General features: G+C 37.2%; 2 protein-coding genes across 2 annotated transcripts; one reads left to right on the top strand and one right to left on the bottom strand.

Moving 5' to 3' along the window:
- Positions 1 to 7,812: 7,812 nt before the first annotated feature.
- Positions 7,813 to 12,756, top strand: ccnb2 (cyclin B2). The gene is made up of 8 exons (XM_015607226.3): positions 7,813 to 7,963; positions 9,084 to 9,203; positions 9,935 to 10,192; positions 10,360 to 10,518; positions 10,609 to 10,845; positions 11,943 to 12,083; positions 12,163 to 12,273; positions 12,368 to 12,756. Exons 1-8 carry the CDS (start codon positions 7,946 to 7,948, stop codon positions 12,476 to 12,478), a joined length of 1,155 nt encoding a protein of 384 aa, XP_015462712.2. The 5' UTR covers positions 7,813 to 7,945; the 3' UTR covers positions 12,479 to 12,756.
- Positions 12,757 to 19,307: 6,551 nt separating this feature from the next.
- On the bottom strand, positions 19,308 to 26,754 carry LOC103044949 (zinc-binding protein A33). The gene is made up of 6 exons (XM_007230469.4): positions 26,102 to 26,754; positions 24,792 to 24,887; positions 24,469 to 24,699; positions 21,932 to 21,954; positions 21,737 to 21,855; positions 19,308 to 20,422 (listed from the first exon to the last, which is right to left on the bottom strand). The coding sequence occupies exons 1-6, from the start codon at positions 26,501 to 26,503 to the stop codon at positions 19,908 to 19,910; spliced, it is 1,386 nt and encodes a 461-aa protein (XP_007230531.3). The 5' UTR covers positions 26,504 to 26,754; the 3' UTR covers positions 19,308 to 19,907.
- Positions 26,755 to 26,836: the final 82 nt, after the last annotated feature.

The following is a 26,836-nucleotide window of genomic DNA, read 5'->3' as shown; positions in this document are numbered from 1 at the left end:
AACCACAACCAGTCATATTAAGCCTAAGGTTTGTGTTTTTTTCTTCTAAATTTCTTGTTATTTAACTATTCATAACCATAACCAGTCATATTAAGCCTAATGTTTGTGTTTTTTTTCTCCTAAATTTCTCGTTATTTAACTATGCATACCCATAAACAGTCATATTAAGACTATGCTTGAAGTGCAAACAGAGACAGAACATACAGTACAGAGCTAAGGGAAACAGTCACTTGTACAGTATTTACTAGGGCTGTGAATCTTTGGGACTGTAAGAGCACTGTCACGCTGAGTTTTTAAACTGTACTGCGGAGCTTTTTACCTGTACCACGGACCATTTTAACTGTACTGTAACTGTGAGACAGGTTTAAGCTTGACTAGAAATATCGTCACGTTTTAATCTCATCACACCCCTAATACACACACACACACACACACACACACACACACACACACACACACACACACACACACATATATATATATATATATATATATATATATATATATATATATATATATACACACATACACATACACATACACATTAACACATCTTACATATAAAAGTAAATCATATAAATAAATTAGATTAGACTGTTGATTAAGCTGATTTCCGTGATGTGCTGATTTCACTCTCTCTGTCTCTACCTCATTCTCCCTCTTCTCACACTACCTCACTCTCTCTTGACTCCCTACCTCATTCTCACCCTTCTTACACTACATCACTCTCTACCTCGCTCTCATTTGCTACCTCACTCTCTCTCACAACCTCACTCGCTCTCTACCTCACTCTATCTGTCACTACCTCACTCTCACCTCACTCTGCCTGTCACTACCTCACTCTCTGTCACTACCTCACTCTTTCTGTCACTCTCTCTCAGTACCTCACTCTTTCTCTCTTACTACTTCACTCTTAACCTCTCTCTCTCTCTACCCCTCTTTCAGTCACTTAATCCCTCTATCTCACTTTCTCTCTCACTACCTCACTCTCTCTGTCACTCTCTCTCACTACCTCTCTCTACATCACTCTCTCAACTTCACTCAGTCTGTGAAGCTCTGTCAATCTCTCTCATCTTGCTGTGTTCTACCTGGAGAAACATTATGTGATATGAGAACAGTACTTTATCTGAGGATCTCCTGCCGTTGATCTTCACTGTATGAGTGATTTTATTCAAGTAAAACAGAAGAACCACAGCAAACGACTAAAGCTTTTGCAATTATTCACTCAGAGAAAAAAGAGGACTGGAATTATGCTGAAATTATGATCTTTAGCTTGGAAAAAGTTCCTCTCACCCCCCAGACAAGCCCAGAATTGATCCTGGGTACAGAATCATTTATTGAGTACAAGTGATGTTCGGATACGAGATGGAAAAATACTACAAAAGCAGTAACCATAGCCCTGTTTAAATACAGTATATTTATACAGTAGATAAAAGGATACTTTTAATGCACACTGAACTGAATGTATTTGTTGACTGGAGAAAAAAGGCAATTGTGACTAATAAACATCCATTTATATACTTAAATGCCTCTAATGGCTTTAATAACAACATATTTTAATTTGATATTTAACTTTTGTCTAACTTGTGCTTTTTGAAAATATAATACATTTTGAGTATTTTAGGTCCATTATAGGGTTTAGGGACCATTTAAAATATTTAATTTTGTAATGAAAGCTGTGTAAAAGTTGTTGGTTTACCTTTTTTCAAGGTCTATTGTTTACATTCTTTAGCTGTTTTTCTGCTAGTAAGGTCTGATTTCTTTATTATTCTTCATATTGTGTAATTGTTTGGGACAAAGTAATCAAAGCCTTAATGTTTTATATTATATTTATTCATAACAGTAGAGTAAGTCGCAAAACCTATATTATACCACAGTTCGTTTCGACCCTGTGATGTGAAGTAAGACAAGATTGTGATAATGGAACTGTGGTATAATTGCAAGAATACGCTTGAGGTTAATGCTATAATGTGTAATGTTAGCAGTGCTGTGCTGCTCCATGACACTCTGCCTAAGATTGCGACTTATTACCTCAGAACAGCAGTGCAAATATCACCCGTTATAGCATGCACCTCAAGTGTTTTACTGTTTAAATAAAGCTCAGTCATGCAAAAAATATAAATAAATAGTGATAATGAAAATTGTGTGATATGCTGTAAAACCATGATAAAACCGTGATATACATTTTTGGTCATAGAGCCAAGTGCTAATCTCCAGAAATATTCTGAAAACATGTGACAAAATAATGGTTTGCATCACAACATTATTAGAATGTTTCTCACATAACCGTCCCAGCTAGCTGAATACTACTTTACTTTATCGAAATGTTAAAAGTAACAATTCCAAAACAAAACAAAAAAATTGACAAGTGACACTGCAGCGATGTTAGAACATCGAGAAACTTTGAGAGATTGAACATTTTAAGAACGTTAACTGTAGCATTCAGAATGCGTTCAACTAACCAAAATTTCCAAAATGTTTGCAAAATTGGTAACAGTGTAAATTTGCTCAGCCCTCAAAACAAATGAACACACAGCTCTTAATGTCTAAACCACTGGCAACAAAACTTGGGCACAAGCCAAATTGTGCTCAGTTAGCCATTTCCCTCCCTGGTGTCCTATGACTTAATGTTAATGTTAAAAGGTCTCAGGTGTCAGACCATACGCCACACACAGCAAACAGTTGGCTGAGGACAGCAGACTAAGGGCATTGGAATACTGAATCCATGTCCTGTGGTCTGATCAGAACAACATAAACTTGCGGTCATATGAAAATGTTTGGGCACCCCTATTAATCTTAACCATTTTCAGTTGTAAATATTTGGGTGTTTGCAACAGCCATTTCAGTTTGATATATCTAATAACTGATGGACACAGTAATATTTCAGGATTGAAATGAGGTTTATTGTACTAACAGAAAATGTGCAATATGCATTAAACCAAAATTTGACCGGTGCAAAAGTATGGGCACCCTTATAATTTTATTGATTTGAATACTCCTAACTACTTTTTACTGACTTACTGAAGCACAAAATTGGTTTGGTAACCTCATTGAGCTTTGAACTTCATAGCCAGGGATGGGATGTATGGGAGAGTGATGCAAAAGAAGCCATTTCTCATTATGCAAAAGCACACCTCAGGTTCTTTTGCATCACTCTCCCATACAGCTTCTCCTTGTGCAAAGTGCGCTGTATTGTTGAGCGATGCACAGTGACACCATCTGCAGCATCCTTTTTGTATCCTTCCCCTGAACAACTATGTTGAACAATCTTTGTTTTTAGATCGTTTGAGAGTTGTTTTGATGAGCCCATGATGCCACTCTTCAGAGAAGATTCAAATAGGAGAACAACTTGCAATTGGCCACCTTAAATACCTTTTCTCATGATTGGATACACCTGGCTATGAAGTTCAAAGCTCAATGAGGTTACCAAACCAATTTTGTGCATATTGCACATTTTCTGTTAGTACAATAAACCTCATTTCAATCCTGAAATATTACTGTGCCCATCAGTTATTAGATATATCAAACTGAAATGGCTGAAACACCCAAATATTTACAACTAAAAATGATTTGGATAAATAGGGGTGCCCAAACTTTTTCATATGACTGTAACATCCACCAGCTCTGTGATGTCCTCATAGAAGAGTGAAGGAGCATTCCAGTGGCAACCTGTGAAGCTCTAGTAAATTTCAGAACCAAGAGAATTAAATTAGTGCTCAGAAATAATGGTGGTCACACAAAATGTTGACATTTCAGTTGCCAGTGGTTCACACATTAATGGTTCTGTATTGAATTAGTAAGCTGTACACTGACTACTTTACACTGTATCAAAGTCTCATATGTTCACTGTTGTCCTATGAAAAGGTATTTACAAAAATGTGGGGGCGGATACTCACTTTTGTGAGGTACTATTGATTTTAATTATTACACTAAACGATTATAAATACACTGCCTGACGCCTGAGACACAGTTTTACCATAGTTTAAGAAGATGTTGGGTCTGAAACCTGTTCTTAAAATTGGCTTTGTATAAGTAATGTAGCCTTAGAAGACAAGGAACACATGTATCCAGATATATTAAAAACAGTAAAGTCTGTGCTAAACACACGTTTTCTTCATTACAGCAGTGTAGCTTTACTGTAATACAACTCGATTGTGTTTTGGTGCTTCTGTTGAAATGGAAAAAAGTTGGTGGGTTTTAAAGTAGAGTTTTAGAAGTATTTAGAGATTTAAACACTACTACTTTAAATAAGTAAATATCTGTAATATCCAACATTGAATCATTGCAAGGCTGGATGCAGCAGAAATAGCATTTCAGCTTGTTGAAATCAGGTTGTATTTATCATCTTTACTCACTTTACTCCTGTTTCTTCAGTTTTATTGCTTTAAAATCTCCAAACATTATAAAAGTAACACTACCTAAACTATGGTGATGTTACAGTAGTAAACACACGTGACTGTCAATAACCGATTGAAATAAATCAAACAAAAGATTAGTCCATATTTTTTTTTTATTGAAATTTTATTTCTAATTTTAATCCAATTTTCTCTCCAATTTACACGGCCAATTACCCAACCCACTCATTAGGACTCCCCCTATCACTAGTGATACAACACACCAGGAGGTTGAAGACCAGAACATGCCTCCTCCGACACATGTAATGTCAGACTCAGCCTCTCTTTAAGCTGCTGCTGATGCAACATTGCAGAGTAGCATCAGAGCACGCTCAGAGGAAAGCGCAGCGACTCGGTTCTGATACATCAGCTCACAGAAGCCTTCTGCTGAGCGACATCACAGTAGGACTGATGAGGGGAAAGTGCGCCATCTAACCACCCGAAGAGGGCACGGCCAATTGTGCTCTCTCAGGGCTTCGGCAGCTGATGGCAAACTACACGAACAGGATTCGATCTTCTGATCATAGTGGGACCACTCGCAGCCCCAGGGTCAGTCTATAGTTAACTTTAGCTCCCTGTTACCAGGAAATCATAATAGACAATAAAATTATAATAAACAATAATTAATTGAATTATTGTTGCTTAACCCTTACTCCCTTTTGAAATGATACAATACCATAAATGTAGTCCACCAGTCATGGGTTACTGAAATTTGCCACACGTCTGCATCAAACAGACTGGCTGGGTAGCCTGCAGAGAACCACTACTAGCTGCTGCTGAACACTCGAAAACAAGGGATACCAAAGATACTAGGCCTAATATAAGTATATCGCCATCAATCCTCTGCATCCTATAACCCATAGTGACAAACTGAAAATATATATTTTTTTATTTTAACAAATGTATTAAAATGGAAAAATATTGCATCAACATAAGTATATATATATATATATATATATATATATATATATATATATATATATATATATATATATGTAGTATATATATGTAGTGTATGTGTGTGTGTGTGTGTGTGTGTGTGTCATTTATATATGTAATGGAGAAACAAAAAGTGGGCAGTCTCTTCATAAACCAGCTCTGTTTAAAGCATTTGCAAAGAACATTGTTTAAACTTATGTATACACACACACATACATAAGTATGTACTGTATAGACTGTAAATTAAATGGTCAGTGTTGTAATCCAGGCTATAACCCACTTACAACATCAGTTCTTTTGCGCCCTCTAGTGGGATAATCACACCCAAAATTTATTTAGAAATATAAAAAGGTGTTCTTCCTTTTATAGTCACACACAGCAAAGAAACGTTGCATTATATGTAGCATATAATAATAATAATAATAATAATAATAATAATAATAATAATAATAATAATAATAATAATAATAATAATAATAATACATTTTATTTACCTACCAGATGTAAATTATAAAATGTTGGTAGTATTCACAGTGAATAAGGAAACATAAATCAACGAAAAGAACATAAAAGAACATAAAGAACAAAATGAGAAAAACGAAAAATATTCTAACATTTAATTTTACGCAAAGAATGTGCAGTTTAAAGAAAACGTATGTTTATTTGTTATTTTTTTTGTTTGAATTATAAATTAGCAAAATGCTAACAGTCGTGCTGATCCTCACCTCTTTCAATCACAGCCAGAGTTAAAAGATACCCCAAATATAAGTTAAACAAAGATAACAGTGAAGCACTGAGCTCGGATTTTCGACGGCTTTTATTTTGAAAGGTTGCAAAATCATTCAGTAAGCAAGACGTGCTGCACGGCGGCTCAGATCAAAGCAGAGAGTCTCTAAAGAGGAGAATACCCACTGCTAGGGTTTGTGGGCCACCTGATGAGTCTGAAATGAATAGGTTCGTATTGAGCAACTGAGCAAAATCAGAGTTTATAAATATACGTATTTGTTCATTTTTATAGAGAACATGTACAAATTTCATTAATACAGAGCTATATCAGATATTTCAGTACCGCAGACATAATTATTAAAACTTTCAAACTATATTTATAAAGTCTTAAGACTCATGCTAAGCAATGCTAGCGTCTCTGTTGTTCAATAACCGTTTGCTTTAGAAAAAGAGAAAAATACAGGTAAGGATTTTTGGCTTTTTTAAATGAAACACTTCAGTCTGCTTTCTATATATATAATAAATATCGTGTAAAATCAGTTGAATGGTATTTTAAATTTGAGTTATTAGCGTTTAGCTCCATGTACCTAATTACTTGAGGGCTCGCTCGCGGCTTTCTCTAGCGGTGGTTTGCAGTCATTTTTGATCGAACGGGGAAACAAAAAGTGGGCCGTCTCTTCATAAACCAGCTCTCTTCAAAGCATTTTTAAGGAACAAGGAAACAAAAACAACAAAGAGAACAAATGAAATAAAAGCATGGACCAGGGAAATAAATTAAATAATATTAAAAATGTTCATTTAAAATGCATTTGAATTATGTATTAACTGTACAATTATATAAAATCAGCGTTGCTAAATGATTACAAATTCATATATAAGCTGTTAAGAATTTAAGAATTTCCCCTCGGGGATCAATAAAGTATCTATCTATCATCTTAACAAAATACTTGGATCGTGACCTATTTCAGTCAGGTTTCACAGCCAATATCAAATTATACAGCAAATATAAACACTTCCTTTTTAATATAATAGAGAGAGTATAGATGTAAAGACAAAGCATAAAGTATAACTAATGCAAATTTGATTAAGATAAGTAAATGTTAGCCTAGTCTTGGACAGCACAGCATTTTGAATGGTTATTTTCCATTAACAGAAAAATATTGTCTATGACTAGGCTTAAATCCCTATTTAGGAATCTTGCACAAGAAAATCGAATAATAACAATAATAATAATAATAATAATAATAATAATAATAATAATAATAATAATAATAATAATAATAATAACAACAACAACAAAAACAAACAACAGCAACAACGATAATAATAATAATTAATAGTTTATAGCACATTTCATACATTATACATGCAGCTTAAAGTGCAGAATTAAAACAGAATATAAAAAAGGAATGCATATACATAATTCAGCAGTAAAAAAAAAAGAAAATAAAAAATAAGGTACGAGTTAAAATAATAGAAGACAGGGCAGATCACTCAATTCAAAGGGAAATAGAATAAGTAAAATCATAAAATTGAGAAATTAGAATCATATATATAAAATACATATAAGCAGATATTTTCCTCAACATTTTCGACCGCGTTTATTTTGACAGTGGACACAATCATTCAGTAAGCAAGACGTGCTGCTTGGTAACCAATGACATGTATGTATTTAATAACGCCCTGTCCAATCAGAGCACGAGCAGCAGCGCTTGGTAGCCAATCAGAGCGCAGAGAGCGGTATTTGAATGGTCGGTGTTGGGCTTTGTGTTGTACAGTTTCGGGGCTTTAACGCGGTGGAGAGCGGAACTGAAGCGCAGATCAGCGGAGAATTTCAGCTTTTTAATCTTTTTACAAACAGTTTAAACAGTCCTTAACCTGCCGGCATGGATATGCGCGCTGTTGTGAGTATTATTCAGTGTGTTAATGGTAGTTTTATTAGTGTGTATCTGTGTTTGTATGGTGTTTGTTTGGCTGCGGTGGTTGGTACTGTAGTAACTGGGGGTTCTTTTCTGTTTTAACGAGTTAAATAAAGGTTATTTACTATAATAATCCAGTAACGTGATGTTTTATAGAGTAACGTGGTTTTAGTTTGGGTTAATTGCAGGCTTTTTTCTAAGCTGAAATGCCAAGTGTTTAGATGTTAGCTAGCTACCTTGGCTAGGTAACGCAACAGTTCCCTGCTGTGTTATCATCTCGTGGCCGCCATTTACATAGCTTAGTCGAGTACGGACCTTGACCTAGAGTTTTTTTTTTTTTGTGTGCTGTAGTTAGTCAAACGTTAAGTATCAACACAAGATAATAAATGAGTGGCTAAATTATGGGAGGAAATAAGAAATTAGCAAGGTTTCCTGTACTAAGTGTAAAAGTACTTAAATGCAATCACTTTCAAATTGGGCCATGAAAAGGAAAATATGCAACACTTTTCCAAGGGTTGCAAATGCTCAAGTAAGTTAATTGTCCTTTTGTGCTTATCTAATGATACGTTTGATTTCTACCATTTTGTTCAAAATTTGTTACACCAAATTTGTTTTTCTTGCTAACTGGATTGTGGTTAATTCTGCTTATCTGAAACACAAGCAATAAGAGATGTAGTTAACATGCGTGTAGTTACCATTTAACATGGCAAACAATAAATTACTACAATCTGCTTTAAGTTATATTCACAATATCCCGAGCTGTGAACTTTCTATAATTCTATTCTATGTAGTTTCTATATTGGTGCCACTCTCTGCTTCTCCCAAGTAACTTATATGTTGCTTTGGGCCTGTGTACATTTTTATTGCAAATGTCTTGCACAAGACATAATTTTGTCTCTGTAGCCAAAGTGTTTTTTGCTTTTTGGTAAATTAAATGCAAGGGCTTTTGAAGACTTGCAACGGTGAAGTGGCTAGCTGCTGTTGGACACTAATCTTTGGTAGACTTGCTGGTTGTTTATATCGCGTAGAGGAGGACTCTGTATACTTGTTTTTAGGGGACCCTTTTGTATCCTTATTTTTAAAAAATATGCTTTGTTTTTTCCAGTATTGCAATGCAGAGAACCCAGCACCAATGGGTGGCAAGGCTGGAGTTCCAAATGCTGGAGGAAGGCGGGCAGTCCTGAGTGAGCTTTCCAACTTTGCTGACAAACCTGTGAAGACCACGGTAACGGCTCTCTGTACTCCTGAAGTGCTTGATTTAACCAAACTAACAATTTAAGCTGAAGAATAGAATCTGGGTAAAGGTTTGAGTACCAGGTTCTTACAAGGTCCTGGTTTTGGGGACTTTCTGCAGTTTATGGACTGTCCTGCAATTCAATAGATCAATTTAAGAACTCCTGTCCTCATTTATTTTATTAAATTGATTTAATGTCCTTGCAGGTGTCCCAACAAGGCACACTTTCCTTAGCCTTCAAATTGTTCATGAATTTACCTCAGCAGTGCTGACCAAGTCACATGTGACCAATTAAACTAAGGAAAACAGTCTTTAAGTGGCTCAGCTTGTTACTAATGTAGCTCTGTACAGCTTGTAACTGCTTTCAGTAGAAGGCAGGTTATCGGTGTACGGACTCTCTCTACAAAGTGTGAAATGAGGTTTATAAATGCTTTATCATACACCCTGCAATGCACTGCTGCAGGGAACATCCAAGTTTTATATTTGGGTATTTTAATACAGTTTGGGAAATTTCACTACCAGATTGTGTACCCTTAATATTATGCTCTCAGCTGAACTGAGTGGCATGGTGGTATAAATGAGCACCACATGCATGATGGTAGATATGGTGCTTTTGTTATGTCTCCCTGCATTGCAGCTTTAATTAACTAATGATTGTTCCTGTATCTCCAGTTTAGTACCATTTAACCCTCATCTCCTGCTGTTGTGCCTTATCCCTACAGAAAGGCTTGAAGTCTGCAGCTCAGCCAGCTGCTGTGCAGCCTAAACGTGCTCCGGTGGTGCCAGAGGTCTGCCCTCGTCCAGTTCCTGCTGTTCCTCCAATCCAAGCTGATGTCTCGATGAGGGAGGAAGATGACCTCTGCCAGGCCTTTTCAGATGCGCTCTGTCCAATTGAGGATATCGACAAGGGAGATGCTGAAATTCCTCAGCTGTGTTCTGAATATGTGAAGGACATCTACGTGTACCTCCGAAGCCTTGAGGTTTGTCTACTCAGTGCCAGCTAAAGGAACTTTTTTGACTTGCCCCATGTCATGAGCACTTACTAGTATGGGTGTAATGATGCCATTGAGCATCCTGTTAATATCTTGCATTTATTACCCTCAACTTAAGTTTCTTGGCTGTGCACTGACCCCTGTGTTTATTTCAGGCCCAGCAGTCAATCAGACCAAGGTACATGGATGGCTATGAGATCAACGAGCGCATGCGTGCTCTTCTGGTTGACTGGCTCATCCAGGTGCACTCCAGGTTCCAGCTGCTTCAGGAGACCCTGTACATGACTGTGGCCATCCTTGATCGATTCCTTCAGGTGAGGATTGAATCTGCCATTAATTGGTGCTCATCAATGCGCTGCTGCTAATCTGGTCACAACCTAATTCCACGTATATTGTGTACACAGGTCCAGCCAGTGTCTCGAAAGAAACTGCAGCTAGCTGGGGTCACAGCCATGCTGCTTGCTTCCAAATATGAAGAGATGTTTGTTCCAGAGGTCGGAGACTTTGCCTACATCACAGATAACGCCTTCACAAAACCCCAGATCCGTGAAATGGAGATGATCATCCTCAGGGAGCTCAACTTTGAGCTTGGTCGCCCTTTGCCTCTTCACTTCCTCAGGAGGGCTTCAAAAGCTGGAAATGTGAGTATTCTGTCTGAAGTTAACTTACTACCAGTGACTGTTTATGTTGACTGTGACCTGCCAATGCACAGTTCATGTCGAAGTGGTCCAAAAACAAGACTCTTATTCCAATGCTGCAGCAGGTGGGTGCTGGTGCCCACTTCCACTCTTTAGACTTAGTTTAGTAACCTGGTTAAGATGCCATGCATCAGATTGAAAACTATAGTCTTGATGGATTTCTTCACTACTAAGGTAATGGCATATCAAAACAATCTTTTTTTTTTTTTTTTTTTTTGGTGGTATTTTCCCACATGGATTATTATAAAAATGGCTTAGAATAATTTACAACTAAAATTTCCCCTTGCTTAAGTATCTTGCACTGGGGCTACATGACCAGGTGGTAAACTTCCACCCCAATATCTAGTTATCTAGCTATGTCCACACTTTCTGCATGCATTGAATGTCTTGCAAACATTTAAGATGGTGTCTGCTGAACAGTAGATGCTTTTAATTTGCTTTTTGCTCAGTAGTGTAGCAAGAGCATGTTTAACTTAACTTTTTATAAGTAAATATTATATTCATAAATGCAGTATCTTGATTTGGTTATTCAACATTCACATGCTATGAGGGTTGATTAAATAATGGTGACATGAATAATGGTAAACCTGATTTACCTGTGAATTACCTGAATGCACCAGTGTAGGGCTGGGTGTTGGTGTTTGTATATTGAGAACCTAGGTGTTCATAAACAAGTCTAAATTTTTATTAATTTGTAAAGAAGGCACTAGTCATGAAAAAGCTTGTTTCCATTTATTTAAAGTTTAATGTTTTTTAAATAGGAAACAGCCCATTTAACTCAACGTGCAACTTTAATATTAGTGTAAGAATCACTTAATCTTTGAGTTCAGGTAAAGTGTAATTAATTGCTGCCAGTTAGTTTGATGGGTAAATATCTTTACTGATTTCTCTCAGGCAGAGTCATCTGTATCAATTGTGAAGATGCGCACTATCAATTAAACCATTTTTGAATTAGCTGGTTGAATTAACCTACCAGCCCTGCACAAGTGCTGTAGACTGCTTGGTCAACACCACAGTAAACTCTATTTTCTCTATTCAAGGCTGATGCTGAGAAGCATACCCTTGCCAAATATTTCCTCGAGCTGACCCTTCTGGACTACGACATGGTGCACTACCATCCTTCTGAGATCGGTGCGGCTGGCCTTTGCCTCTCTCAGCTTGTGATTGATGGACAGAAATGGGTAAGGCTTAATCTTTACCTTTTGTGTATAGACACTTTCCTGTTCCTTTTTACTTAAACTGTTTCCTTTTTCTATCCAGTCTCCAACACAGGAACACTACACCACCTACAGTGAGGCCCACCTGAAGCCCATCATGCAGCACATGGCCAAGAATGTTGTGAAAGTTAATGAAGGGCTCACCAAGTTTATGGTAGGTCCGCCTGAGATGAAATGCAGCTCAAAGCTCAGTTCACTCACTGGCCTCAGTTTTTGCACATTTTCATCCACCCTCTTTTGTTTTACAGGCAGTGAAGAAAAAGTACTCCAGCAGCAGGTTAATGAAGGTCAGCCTGTTTCCACAGCTGAGGTCTGACCTGATGAAGAGCCTTGCTGCTCCTCTGCTGCCTACCTCATGATCTTGATTCCTTTGAGGAGGAGTACCACCACTGATCTGCACTTTATTCCCAATCAGCCCCAGATGAACTGCTGCTGTTTTTTTGATATGTTTGTGTGTGTGTATATATATGCAAATAAACACAGGTTTTACCTTTTTTAACTTTTAGAAATGTGTACTTTTTGTTTCTAGTTCCATTTCAAGCTTTTAAGGTAGTTTTACTTTGTCCATGCTGTTTCTTAACTTGGACCACTTAAGCTCAGTGTTTAAAATGGAATTTCAATAAAAGTCCAAAGAAGATCTATAAGTTTTTATTGTTTGCTTCATAACTAATATTCTGTATTGGTGGGGGAAACCACAACATTAAAAAAAGTTCTGTCCTTACAGTGGTACACGCATGAACATTTGGGTACCCTTGGTTGAGATGCCTGGTCTTGGGTCAAGCTAGCTGAATGGATTGCATACAGTTACTTTGCCATATTGAACACTGCAAATTTACTGAGGCACCTCATCCTCAACTTCTCAAGTGTAGGTTTGAGCTTAATCATTCCAAAGTACAGTTTACCAACTCATTGCTTGTGTTCTATGTTCCTCTAGATCAAGCCTGATATTTGATGTGATGCCTGAAAAATTAGCATATTTCATCCAACCAATAAGTGTTTTAATACAAAAAGTCAACCTTTGAATAAGTTATGCATTCAATACTTGGTCCAGAATCCTTTTGCAGAAATGACTGCTTCTCCACAATCTTCCTCAGCATCTGGTGACCTCTTCTCATTGTGCAGTGTTTTCTGCCACACATTTTCCTTCCCACAGACTTCCTACTGAGGTGCCTTGATACAGTACTCTGATACAGCCTATTTGTTTAGAAATGTCTGTCTTACCATCTTGCTTGAGGTTATCAATGATGGCCTTCTGGACAGCAGTCAGGTCGGCAGTCTTACCCATGATTGCGGTTTTGAGTAATGAACCAGGCTGGGAGTTTTTAAAAGCCTCAGGAATCTTTTGCAGGTGTTTAGAGTTAATTTGTTGATTTAAATGATTAGGTTAATAGCTCATTTAGAGAACCTTTTCATGATCTGGTAAGTTTGTGAAAAAATGACCCGTAGCCGTACTACTACAATAAGGTTTAAACATGGGTAACTGAGCATGTTCTGGAGCAGAGAACCTCTAGTGCTCAGGATGGTCCAGCCTCAGCACATGAGACTGCTTCAGCTCCTCCAGTAAACTGAGCCAGCAGAACTCGAACAGTTGACTAGCTCAAATCACCAAGCCATATCCAGATTGCAGTTCTTGGCTCTAACACTTAAGATGGGTAAAGAAGGGCAGGGGAAGTGGCATGAGGAGAAATTGGCTTGATCTTATTCTAGTGCACTAGAAACACTAGTGTGTTTATAACCAGCTACTGTATGGATTATCACTTGTGTTTTGTGTTCTTGCCTGATCTGTTTACTAGATTGGTGGGCAATTGATTTTGTAGCAAATACTTTTTTACATACTTTACAATTTCTTCAAGCAATTTGCTTTAAAAAAAAAAAGTGTTTATTTTTGTGGGAAGCTCACTCATAGACCCCCTATTTATAAATCTGTAGTGGTGGCCCTGCTAAAGACTAGACAATGTGTGAAATCTGTGAATAATATGATTCAGTATGATTGAGGTGTTGGAATCAGTACAGAATCCACAGTGTGTAATGACTTCCAGTAGAAGATGGGAATGGATTGATCTGATCTAAAGTTTCTCTAGAAGTAGTGTGAATGTGATCCTGATCAGCCAAGACTAAAACTGTTCAATAATTTCAGTTCTGTAGTTCATGAACTGTTCATAACTAAAACTGGACAAAGAGAAAATTTCTGGGATATTTAACATTAGTTTTCTAATGTTGACAATTGTTTTCTTCTAATTTGATTCTACATTATTATTGGTAGCCCCAGATCTAATTCTCCAAGGCCCAACTTTGGACCACTGGAAGCCTTGGCTACAGGATTGATGTCCAGAGTGGGGACTGGCCCTAATTCTAAAATAGCTGCAGCACTTAAGATAGCTGTTCTCCAGTTTACAACTTTGTGCCACCTTAAATGGTGCAATAGTTTAGTCTAGACTCTTGCAACTGTTTGACTATTTAAGGTGGAACAAAAATGTAAAATAAGCCAGTGAATGTGAAAATATAGCAGCAGCATTTAAGGTGGAACTAAAACTGTAGAATCATGACTTCTGTTCCCGCAGTTTGTACTCATGGAGCTTTTCCCACTCTTTATTTGCTAAACGATTGTTTCCATTCCTATCCTATGAGAACTGAGAAAAAAATGTCTTGCAATTTATGTTTTTTTTTTTTTAATTTTCTATCTCTTAGGAGTAAATAAAACAGATTACCATTTAGACTTTTTCAAATTTATTTTTAATTTTATAGCATGTCCCCTATAGTGGACATCAGGATGATTTTAATCTACAGAACAATGAAACTTAACAAGTTAAACAATAACAATAATACATTGGACTTTCATTCTGTATTCATTTTAGTTTGTTGAATTTAGGGATTTAAAAGAAACAAGTTCTGTTTATCTGAAAGCTTATTTATTCTCTTTTACATTTGTTGTGACTTACTGACCTCTCATATGTAGAACAGTTGATCTAAAATCTTTCACTGCTTTTGAATTAATTTTGAATTTTTTTTGTTGTATGGTAACAGTGAGGGAACAGATTCAACCATACGTAGTACGTTATTTATTTTAAAAACTCCAGTTATGTCATTATTTTACTGCCAAAAGTCGAGAGTAAATTTTGTAAATGTGAGAGCGCGATTCGCACAGCATTCACGGGTTTCCTTTGCCCGCGTGCAATATATAGGTGTGCTCACTCATATTTAATCTATTCTCGCTCACATTAACTTTGCTCTGCTGCAAAACTGTAAGTAAATATAATTGAGCACATGCATAGTTTGCATGCAAACAAAGGAAATCTTTAAAAAAGGAAAGCATTAAAAAAATGGGTTCTTGACTTTTGGCGGTAAAATAATGGCATAACCAATCTGATCAAAATGGAATGATGTTCATTATTTTATTTATTGTTTACATATCTTTTTTTACTGGATAAAAACACTTATGGTAATCCTAGAACTAAATAAAACATACGTGTCCTCGCCCACAGAGGACCCCGGCTTTCTTGCTGGTCTTTTTTCTCATTTGATGAGCTTCCTCCCTCATCTCTTCTTCGTCAGGTTTAAACTCTTCCTCATCTGATAAATCTAAGTCTGAATCTCCCTCAATTATTTTGTACAAAATCTTCTCTGCTTCTGTTCTGTCTAAAACAATGCATTAAAATTACTGGCTGTGAAAGACATGAAGATCATCCTCTCCACTGTAGAGGACATTTATGAAATGGCTATTATTCAATCCCAAAAATTGTTTTAAACAGTTTAATGTAGTATAGTGGTATAAATTGTATAGAATACATACAGTCTCCAGAAGTTTTGGAACAGTGAGGCTAATCCCTTTTCCCCCTGCTGTAGACTAAGCGAGACCATAACAGTAATGCTTCCACTAAAATATGTACATATTTTTCAGGATGTGGTGCATCCCTGAAAACAGTCACTTTGCACCTAAAATATAATATTTAAGAAATACAGCTTTTTGAAAAAAAGTTGTGGTCTCGTGATACAACTTGCCCCCAGTTCGAGGTAAGTTGTGCTTTTGGAGAGAATACATTGGGGTAAATTGTGCCATCGATTACTAAAGTAAAACAGTATATATTGATCTCAGAAAGTGTAATACTATATAAAAGCTAGACAAATTCAATACAAAATGACTCATTTAAGGTTTATTTAAAGTTTTTTTGCAACGTCATAGGCCAATTTGAGCATATCTCTTAATTCCATCTTGACACATCTTAATTCCTTTGGACACACCTTCTCATTAAATGTTTTTTCTTTATTTATTTATTTAATGAAAACCAGTAAAAGACATATAGAATTCTGTGGTAAACAGTAAAAAGTGTCACACATATGAGCACATCAAAGATCAATTTTCTTAAACAAGACCTAGCAAACCAATCATGTCCTAGCAAAGATTAAAAGTTTATTAACATAATTAGCTTATCTCTTAATTCCTTCCTGATGAATAGACTTCCCCTTCATGCTAGCTGTATAGACTCATAGTGTAGCTTTCCCAAAGCACTAAAACATGTGTGCAATGTTTTCAAACTTGTCTATAGCTGTTCAGACACGACAATAAAAAGAAATCCTTGATCATAGAAATTTTACTTTGAAAGGCAGCGAACAGTTTTTTAAAAAACAAATCTCTTGTGCAATAAAGCTCTATTTTTTGCAGGATGAGTAAAATGACTGACTTTTCAAAAATGTGTGGTCACATGACCAATTTCTTCTGTGGTTCCCTAGAAACAGGGGGTGGCACAACTTCCCCACTGGCACAAATCCTCTACTCGTGTTTTTTGTACCAGTAAAAATGATAACTTATGAACTTATGATGAACTTATATGTGTCCCGAACTTGATGATCCAAAACTGTCTGGCTTTCAAATGAAAAATGCATAATATATATATTCATTAGAACAGTGATGCAAAATACTGAATGTACCTTTTGATTGGTTAAATGGTACAACTCTGTACTTCCTCCTGTTGGTAAAGACTTCAGAGGGAACACATCTGACCCAGTAAAGGCCAATATTATACCTTTTAAGGGTACACGTATGAGAAGTGTACCTTTGAGCAGGAAAAATACTTATATTGTACCTCTGTTTTTTAGTGTGTAGACCAAATCTCCTCTTTAGAATTACTCTTAATTCCGCAGTTTGACTGATTTAATCCCATTACTTACAGACTGACCTAACAGCTACTTCACCTACATGTATTTTCAAATGGCTCAACAGAACTGAGCTGAATTTAGATAAAGATTTAAGACATTTATATATGTATACTCTAATACTGACAATCCAGAACTTCTTAGCAGTGTTGGAGACATTGTTTAAAGGGCAGAAAAAAAGGGAACCTATTTCACAATAATTTGCTTTGTCTTCTACCATTAAATATAGTTTACCCTATAATTAGGTCACCACATTACATTTAATCCGTAGGGGAATTCTCCATTAGAGGGGCGGGTACCTTCATCATATCCTCTCAGTTCTCTCTGTAGGAGAACCTTACACAGCTCTGTATCCCTATGGCACTCTTTGGGACACTGTAACAGAAGGTACTAGGGAATGGACCCTTACTACCTGTAGCTTAACATGGCAGATTTAAGCATTACGCTGTAGGAGAATTAGATTTTAAAGTTGGCATTGCATTCGGTTTATAATCAGTCATTGTGTGGGGGACCAGGTCTTCTCAGGGCACTAACTGATTGGCAATTGTTTGTTTTTCTTGCCTTGTAACAACGAGCCTGCATTTCATATGATTTTGTTTAATAGGAAATGAAACAGGAAAACAGGAAAGTAAATAATGATGTAAAATTATTTTTTTTCAAATAAACACCCGTACACATATTAATCTTTGTAATGTACAGATTCTCACAGTTATAAACACATGATTCTATTCGTCTAGAATAAACAAATTTAAATATGCATATGCGATTACACAATCTGAAGTTCTTACTGGTTTATAATAAAACATACATTACATATAAAGATTAAAACAGACTCATCAGTAGTAAAACAACGCTGATTCTGCAGTTCCAAGACTCATCTTCATCAGCATCCAGGAAACCGGACCATTATTATATATGATATATTGTTTTTTTACACTGACAATTAAATGTATCTGAATTTTCAAGGCGTTGATGTTCCTTGTTCATCAGCGAGGACGAGGACAGTAAGAACAGTGATCCAAGCTCATTAGAACATGTACTCCTATTCAGTGCTGTGTACACTGAAAGAAGTGGAACAGTGGTGTTGAGACTGGACCTGGTGTAAAATGTGACTTTTGTTTATTTAACCTGTTTTGTCTGACTAGCATTCTTTTATTAAGCGTACATTTTTACAGTATAATATGAATATCGTAAACATGGTCGTTAGATGTTCTAAGAGTGATTTAACTGTCAGCTGTGATGTACAGAAACATCAGAAGCTAATAAGTACACAGGAAAATGTATCAGTGTATTAAGGTTAATCAAGTATTTAGCAGATTCACATATAAATTAGTTAAAATACAAACTTTATTTATATTTATTTAATTTAAGATTTATGAACGCTGCTACTGCACTATGGATCTTTGGTGGAGCTGCACAGTTTCAGAACTGCGTAATGCTGTGTAACGCAAGTCATATTAGTGTAAAATCCTGTAATATTACTCTACCGCCCCCACATAGTTCACAAACGTCACTCACTGCAGATGCTGCTTTTAAATCTTTTAGCTTGTCAGTAACAAATGCATGTGTACAGACGTCCCTGAAAGGGGTACTGAAACTGTGTTATGTTTTCACTTTAGTGTAATAAAATAAATTCCACTCTCTCCTCAGGAAATACAAACAACAAAAACAAGTTATTCAAGAAGCTTTTCTAAAAATTAAACAAACTAAACTGAGATATTTGTGTTGGTTGAATCGAATGTGTTTAATTAGGGCTACAAAGCTTTAGTTCTTAACTACTAAATGATGTTGCTAGCTTTAGGGCAGTGGTGACAAGGTTATGGAGTCGGTACCCGGGTTTGACAGACTACACATAAATCACATCAGATCTCATATGAGTCTACAACCAAATTCTCATTTATGACTCCTTTAACTTCAGATGTACCTCATGTATGATTTTTGTTTAACGCTATTTCTCCTAAAAGCTTTCAGGAGAAACATCTGTGTTGATCTCTAAATTAAACCTATGTGAGAATCATAACTAGTCCTTCTAAGACAGGGGTGTCCACACTTTTTTTGTTGGGGGCGAGAAGGAGAAATATATTTGAAGTCACGGGCCACAGACTCTGTAATAAAACAAATAATGAAATATACCACTTTAAATAATACATTTTCCTGATTATTTCATTTACACACCATTTTACTTGACTTACTATCTTTATCTTTGACAGTGTTGTGTAAACTAAGATTTTTCAAATTGATGTTTAATTTCATGATGTCTCTTAATATTAAACTCCTTAATTATGGCAACTTTTAGACTCTGGCACGTTTTTCTGCGCTAGAAATGCGCACTCTCTCCGCTTTTAGACTCTTTGGCCCGTTTCTGACACCTAGCGTTCAAACTTTGAATCTCACATTATAAAAACCTGCTCAACAGCGGGCCAACTTTCATTCTATTTCTAAAATACCTCGCGGGCCGCTCCAAAATAGGAAACGGGCTGCAAATGGGCCGCGGGACGTAGTTTGGACACCCCTGACCTAAGACATTAAAGGTCAACATTCGTGCAATAAAATGTTCTTCTGGGTGAAAAGTCTGAAAGTCCAGACCAAACAATGCAATGCAATGCAAAACAATGGGTGAAAACACCCTTATATACTCTACCCAACTGGACTGATAGTAAGCGGACAGCTGCTAATGGTACCAAACCGAGGAAACACTCTCTCAGTGAAAGTGTGTTTGAAGGTGTGTAGGTGTGTGTTAGTGAGAGGATCAGAGAATGAGAGTTTTCCTCTGTCCCAGTCCAGCTCAACTCTGACCCTCCGCACTTTCTGTGATACTGAGAGGTGAGTGGCTGACTGTGGTGAAGAACAAGTTCCATATTCACCATTGATAGAGAACAGGATCCACCTTCCACTTCTGGAATATATGTCCCCCTTTCTCTGAGCAGATTCTGTAATCACACCCAAACCCCACACATCATTGTCTCCAACTTCAACATCCCAGCAGTGTGTTCCTGAGTTAAAGCCCTCAGAACCCACAACACATTCAACTCCATCAAACCTCTCTGGATTATCAGGAAGCTGCTGTATCTCAGGGCTGTATCTCACACTGGTCAGATCATCAGACACGATGAGTTGAGGATGAGCAGTGTTTGGGTCCAGAGTTACAGGAGCTGAAGGAGAAAATAAAAGCCCGTCACACACAGGAAAAAAACACATTTCGTAAAAATAATAACATAATAAACCTATTAAATAAGTCCATCTGTATATGAGTGTGTGTATGTGTTTTACAGAGATCCAACCTGTCACTGAAGTTTAGGGACTCTCCTGCATTAGTAAGTACAGATTGTAATACAATATTTATTTTTTTATCACTTTCATCAAACAAATATATATATATATATATATATATATATATATATATATATATATATATATATATATATATACAGTGGTGTGAAAAAGGGTTTACCTTCATAATTTCTTATTTTTTGTCTTATTGTTTGTCACTCTTTAATAATTCAGAACATTAAACAAATTTAGATATTGTTCAAAGACAACCCAATTAAACACAAAATGCAGTTTTCAAATTAAGGCTTTCATTATTAAAAGGAGGAAAAAAAATCCAATCCTACATTGCCCTGTGAGAAAAAAGTGTTACCCCCCAGTTAAAACATAACAGTGGTTAACAGTTGAGTTTCTCCAGTCACACCCAGCCCTGATTATGGCCACACCTGTTCTAAATTAAGAAATCACTTAAACAGGACCTGCCTGACAAAGTGAAGTCAACCAAAAGATACTCAAAAGCTAAATATTATGCCAATATCCAAAGAAAGGAAGTGATTGAGATCTTTGGTGGGGAAAAGGTCATAAAGCCAGAATTTCTAAAGTTTTGAGAGCCATTATCCACAAATGTCAAAAACATGGAACAGTGGTGAATCTTCCAAAGAGTTACCGGCAGATCAAAAGTACCCGAAGAGCACATCGCAGACTCTTCCAAGAGGTCAGAAAAGACCCCACAACATCATCCGAAGAACTGCAGGCCTCAACTTGCCTCAGTTAAGGTCAGCGTTCATGACTCCACTGTAAGAAAGATACTGGGCAAAAATGGCGTACATGACAAAAACGAGTGCCAAAACGAAAACCACTGCTGAGCAAAAAGAACAATAAGACTCAATTTTCATGATCTCCAAGACTTTTGGGAAGATACTCTAAGGACTGACAAGACAAAAGTTAAAACATGGTGGGGGTAGTATGATTGCTGCCCGAGGACCTGAATTCTGCTGTCTACCAAAAAGGAGAATGTTCATCTCTAAATGGCTGAAGAAAAACTTTGGAGTGGCCTAGTCAATATCCTGACCTGAAATAAGTTTTTGCATGCTGTTATGTTTGGTTTAAGTTGGATAAGATCAGTGGTGTGTGTGAACTGAAATCTCACAATGAACAAATGTATGTATTTTGGTGCAGAAAGAGAAAGTGAGACTCACTAAACTGAACGATCTCCTGCATCTTCTTCCAGACTGTGAACTTCAGGTTGGCCAGATGTTCCCCCACATTGAGCAGAAATCCTGATTGGCTCTCTGGGTCCTGCAGTGTGCACTGGGTTCTGGAAAATAGTCAGTTTAGCTTTGGGTTTAGAACCCCAGAAAAGAAAGAGAAAGTGAGATAGATACAACACTCACCTTTTCACTGTGGACTTATAGTTCTGTAACACAATCAGGGAAATATTGATGAGTTACATAATAATTCTACTACATAAAACAATCTAGACCTCTTTAGATTGTTACATTTTTATTAAATGCAAATGCATTCTGTAAAGCCTTAGCTGCATTAAATTTATAATATTAATGGAAGTTAAATAAGTTGTATTACAGCACAAACACTGAATCTGCTTTTCTGCAGCGGGTTAGTGGAGTGGTTCTGAGCTCAGAGTGGATCTGTTCAGGTGTTTTATCCACAGAGAAAGCTTCCTAACAGAACTGGGTCTGCACAGTTAATCTCTCCGTACCCGGGGACACAGAGCTGTTCAGCGGGAGGGAGTAGAGGGATCTGCCTGCTACTGCGTCCTTAGCGCCGCTGTAAGACCTGGTAGCTGTTAGCTTTAATAAGCTTTGCTAGCACGTTTAAAAGCTCCTGGCCCTGCAGTGGAAAAGCTTTCAGGCTGCAGCTCACCTGTGAGCTCTAGTTCTGAACTGGTCTGCAAACCCCGCACTGTGGCGGTTCGCCATTTTACACAAACCATAAATTGTGGATTGTGCTGCTGTGAGCAAATGAATGACCTTAATGGGCAGGGCTTATTTCCAGTAGCCAATTACCGACTAGTCCCCACCCCACCTCTAACTAACTACCTTCTACTACCAGATCAGAAAAATCTCTCACTATCTTTAATAAACTCCTGAAGACAGAGCTCTTCAAAGAGCTCTTACTCTCCTAACACCTCTAACTAACTACCTTCTACTACCAGATCAGGAGAATCTCTCACTATCTTTAATAAACTCCTGAAGACTGAGCTCTTCAAAGAGCACTTACTGTCCTAACACCTCTAACTAACTACCTTCTACTACCAGATCAGGAGAATCTCTCGCTATCTTTAATAAACTCCTGAAGACAGAGCTCTTCAAAGAGCACTTACTGTCCTAACACCTCTAACTAACTACCTTCTACTACCAGATCAGGAGAATCTCTCACTATCTTTAATAAACTCCTGAAGACAGAGCTCTTCAAAGAGCACTTACTGTCCTAACACCTCTAACTAACTACCTTCTACTACCAGATCAGGAGAATCTCTCACTATCTTTAATAAACTCCTGAAGACAGAGCTCTTCAAAGAGCACTTACTCTCCTAACACCTCTAACTAACTACCTTCTACTACCAGATCAGGAGAATCTCTCACTATCTTTAATAAACTCCTGAAGACAGAGCTCTTCAAAGAGCACTTACTCTCCTAACACCTCTAACTAACTACCTTCTACTACCAGATCAGAAAAATCTCTCACTATCTTTAATAAACTCCTGAAGACAGAGCTCTTCAAAGAGCTCTTACTCTCCTAACACCTCTAACTAACTACCTTCTACTACCAGATCAGGAGAATCTCTCACTATCTTTAATAAACTCCTGAAGACTGAGCTCTTCAAAGAGCACTTACTGTCCTAACACCTCTAACTAACTACCTTCTACTACCAGATCAGGAGAATCTCTCGCTATCTTTAATAAACTCCTGAAGACAGAGCTCTTCAAAGAGCACTTACTGTCCTAACACCTCTAACTAACTACCTTCTACTACCAGATCAGGAGAATCTCTCACTATCTTTAATAAACTCCTGAAGACAGAGCTCTTCAAAGAGCACTTACTGTCCTAACACCTCTAACTAACTACCTTCTACTACCAGATCAGGAGAATCTCTCACTATCTTTAATAAACTCCTGAAGACAGAGCTCTTCAAAGAGCACTTACTCTCCTAACACCTCTAACTAACTACCTTCTACTACCAGATCAGGAGAATCTCTCACTATCTTTAATAAACTCCTGAAGACAGAGCTCTTCAAAGAGCACTTACTCTCCTAACACCTCTAACTAACTACCTTCTACTACCAGATCAGGAGAATCTCTCACTATCTTTAATAAACTCCTGAAGACAGAGCTCTTCAAAGAGCTCTTACTCTCCTAACACCTCTAACACACTAACTACTTCTAACCTCAATTCCTTCCTCCCCTTCTTCACTTCTCTATCCCATTAATTCCCTTCGACCTGCTTTAAGCCCTGTCTAAAGATGTTTTACCTTTAACTTCTATTACTTTTGTACTTCACTATTGTAAGTCACTTTGGACAAAAGCGTCTGCCAAATGTAATGTAATGTAACTATTTTAAGGACCTTTATTTTGAAGAATGTGTATCAGCCTGTGAAGTGAAGGTTTAGTGCTTGGTCTTTGAACTTTGATCTTCCATATCACTTTACAAGAATCAACGGGACAGATCTATAAATAACCTTCGCAAATCAAACTCTGTTTACAGTGAGAACGTTTTTCATACACTGTGATTGTGCTGCTAGAGACTCTGAAGGCCCTGCATCTCCTCCTCACATTAAGTTAGGAAAAGTTAGTGTACCACTAAAAATAACAGGAACAGCAGTCAGGTAAAGCTGTGATCTGCTAGATCAATAATACAGTATCTCAGAAATCAGCCTGATTCAATTTAGTCTCACTGAATGTTCCTTACTTGTAGGAATGAAACATCTTCAGCTCCAATCTCCTCTTCTACGGCTCTGATTACATCTGAAAGTGCTGATATCTCTTTACTCATCTTCTCAATCTTCTCCTTCATCATCTGACTCTTCTGCTCCTCTTCCTCCCTCAGGGCAGCGATTTGGACTGCCTCTTCATCTCGGAGAAACTGGTGAAGCTTCTCAAAGTTCTCCTTAATATGCTTCTCTGTGTGCTGTGCCTGAGTCTACAAGAAAGGAGCCACTCAAATAAAATATGTTTAATTATGTTATGATGTAGTTTTTTAATCACAATCTAATACAGTCTTTTTATTCTGACCTTTATATGTCCTGCAGTCCGATCCCAGTTCAGTTTACACCCTTTAAAGATCTCCAGTTTCTCCTTTAGGGGCTTCAGAGATGTTCTGAGCTCTTCCTGAAATAAATTATACTTTCTTATGAGAAATGTCTTTATTAGTTCATCATGTCTTGTTAAAGAAATAATTCAAAATGTATGAACTTGTATAAGTTGACATTTTTCAGGGTTAGCTGTTAGCTTGCTAGCTAATGTGTATCTCGCCTGCATTGTAAATGAATACTAAAGTCTTTCAGACTATGAAGGAACACATAGGGAATCATGTAGTAACTTAAAAGTGTTAAACAAACCAAAATACTCTGTGAAGCATTTAGAAGCTCTTATCTGGGGAGCTGTTAACTTTCTGAGTTTCTGAGGCTGGTAACTCTGATTAACTTATCCTGTGCAACAGCAGTAACTCTTGGTATTCCTTTTTTGGTGTGGTCCTGATGAGAACCAGTTTCATCATAATGTTTTGATTGTATTTGCGACAGCACTTTAAAAGTTCTTGAAATGTTTCAGATTAATGATTGACCTTAATTTTTTACAGTATATTTTTTACTTGGTTGAATTGTTCTTGCTTCTCATTATATGGATTAAAACATTACTCAAATAGGGTTATTCACTGTATACCAACTCCACCTCTTCACAACTTTACAACTGATGCTCTCAAACACATTAAAGCCCTATCCGGACGGGATTAGTTTCTTAGGGGGATGTCTGTGAAAAATATTTCACACTTCTACTCAGTGATAAAACTCTTGCATCCAGATTGCAATTGAAAAAACAGGAGGACCAGTGAGTTTTTTGGCTTTCTCGGTCACATGTCCGTGTTCAGTAGCTCCTCCTTTTCCACTCGCTATTGTGTTTACGTGGATCTCTGTGGAAACGTACGCCCAAAGTGTAATTATGGTGCGTGGCAGTGGACAAATAGATATTTTATTAAATCCGAGGTGACGAAACTCAGAGATGTGAGTCCAGAAAGAAATATAATTACCGAAGATTAAAACATATACATGGTCATTCAGAACGGAAATAAAATCACAGAGCACCCCCCATAAAAAAAATTATAAGAAATATATTCTGGTTGTTTAAAACTGTTTTGTTTATTACATTAGTGTTTTTTTAAAAATATTTTTTTTATTTTGGAGGACCTTGGTATTAATCTACAATGCAGAAAAAAGTATGTCCAAATCTGATGTGAGCTGAATATGAAACTGGCTCTGGGGTCGTAAAATGCTCAGGTCTGGTTAAGAGGATGTTCTGTATTTCAAAAAAAAAAATAATTTTCCTACCTTATAGTCCAGTGCTGCTTCCTGAATGGGCAGGAATTTGTGGTTTGTGTGTTTTTTAGAATCTCGACACACCAAACACACGAGCTGTTGATCATCCAGACAGAAGAGTCTGAGTTTCTCACTGTGCAGACTGCAGAGTGTTTCAGACCCTGCTGAAGATCTCTCACCTCCCTCCTGTAAGAAGGTCTCACACAGGTTCTTTAAAGCCAGGTTTCTGGGAGGATATTCCATTGAAGAGCTTCTCCTAAAAACTGGACACTCTCTGGACCCTTTGGTCTCCCAGAACCTCTGTAGACACTCTTTACACACACTGTGGCTACAGTGCAGGACAACAGGATCCTTAAAGATCTCACAGCACACAGGACATGAGAGATCTTCCTCTGAGAAAGATCTGGAAGCCATTTTCTGTACCTGGAGCTTCTTTCTGTCAAAGAACACTCACACTTTCACTTTCACTCAGGTGTGTGAAAGCTCTAGCTCTCTGATGTCGGTTCTCTTCAAATCAGACAGGTTTGTTAGTAGATCCTCATAGTGATCATTTCCATTCAGAGGAATTCTCCAGTTTCAGAGTTGTAATAAACCCTTCATCCATAAATCACAAAGAAAAACTCAATTAGCTCAACAGAACAGTCTGACTGTACAGCTCTGCAGATGCCTCACCCTCAACACTTCCGTATAAGGGTTAGTTTTAGTGGGAGGAGTTTCATGGCAGGGAAATTAATCTTCACACCAGAG

The sequence above is a fragment of the Astyanax mexicanus genome, chromosome 23, assembly GCF_023375975.1.
Source record: "Astyanax mexicanus isolate ESR-SI-001 chromosome 23, AstMex3_surface, whole genome shotgun sequence".
Classification (NCBI taxonomy): Eukaryota; Metazoa; Chordata; class Actinopteri; order Characiformes; family Acestrorhamphidae; genus Astyanax; species Astyanax mexicanus.
Note: the sequence above shows the minus strand (reverse complement) of the source record. Positions and strands in the feature narration are given on the sequence as shown.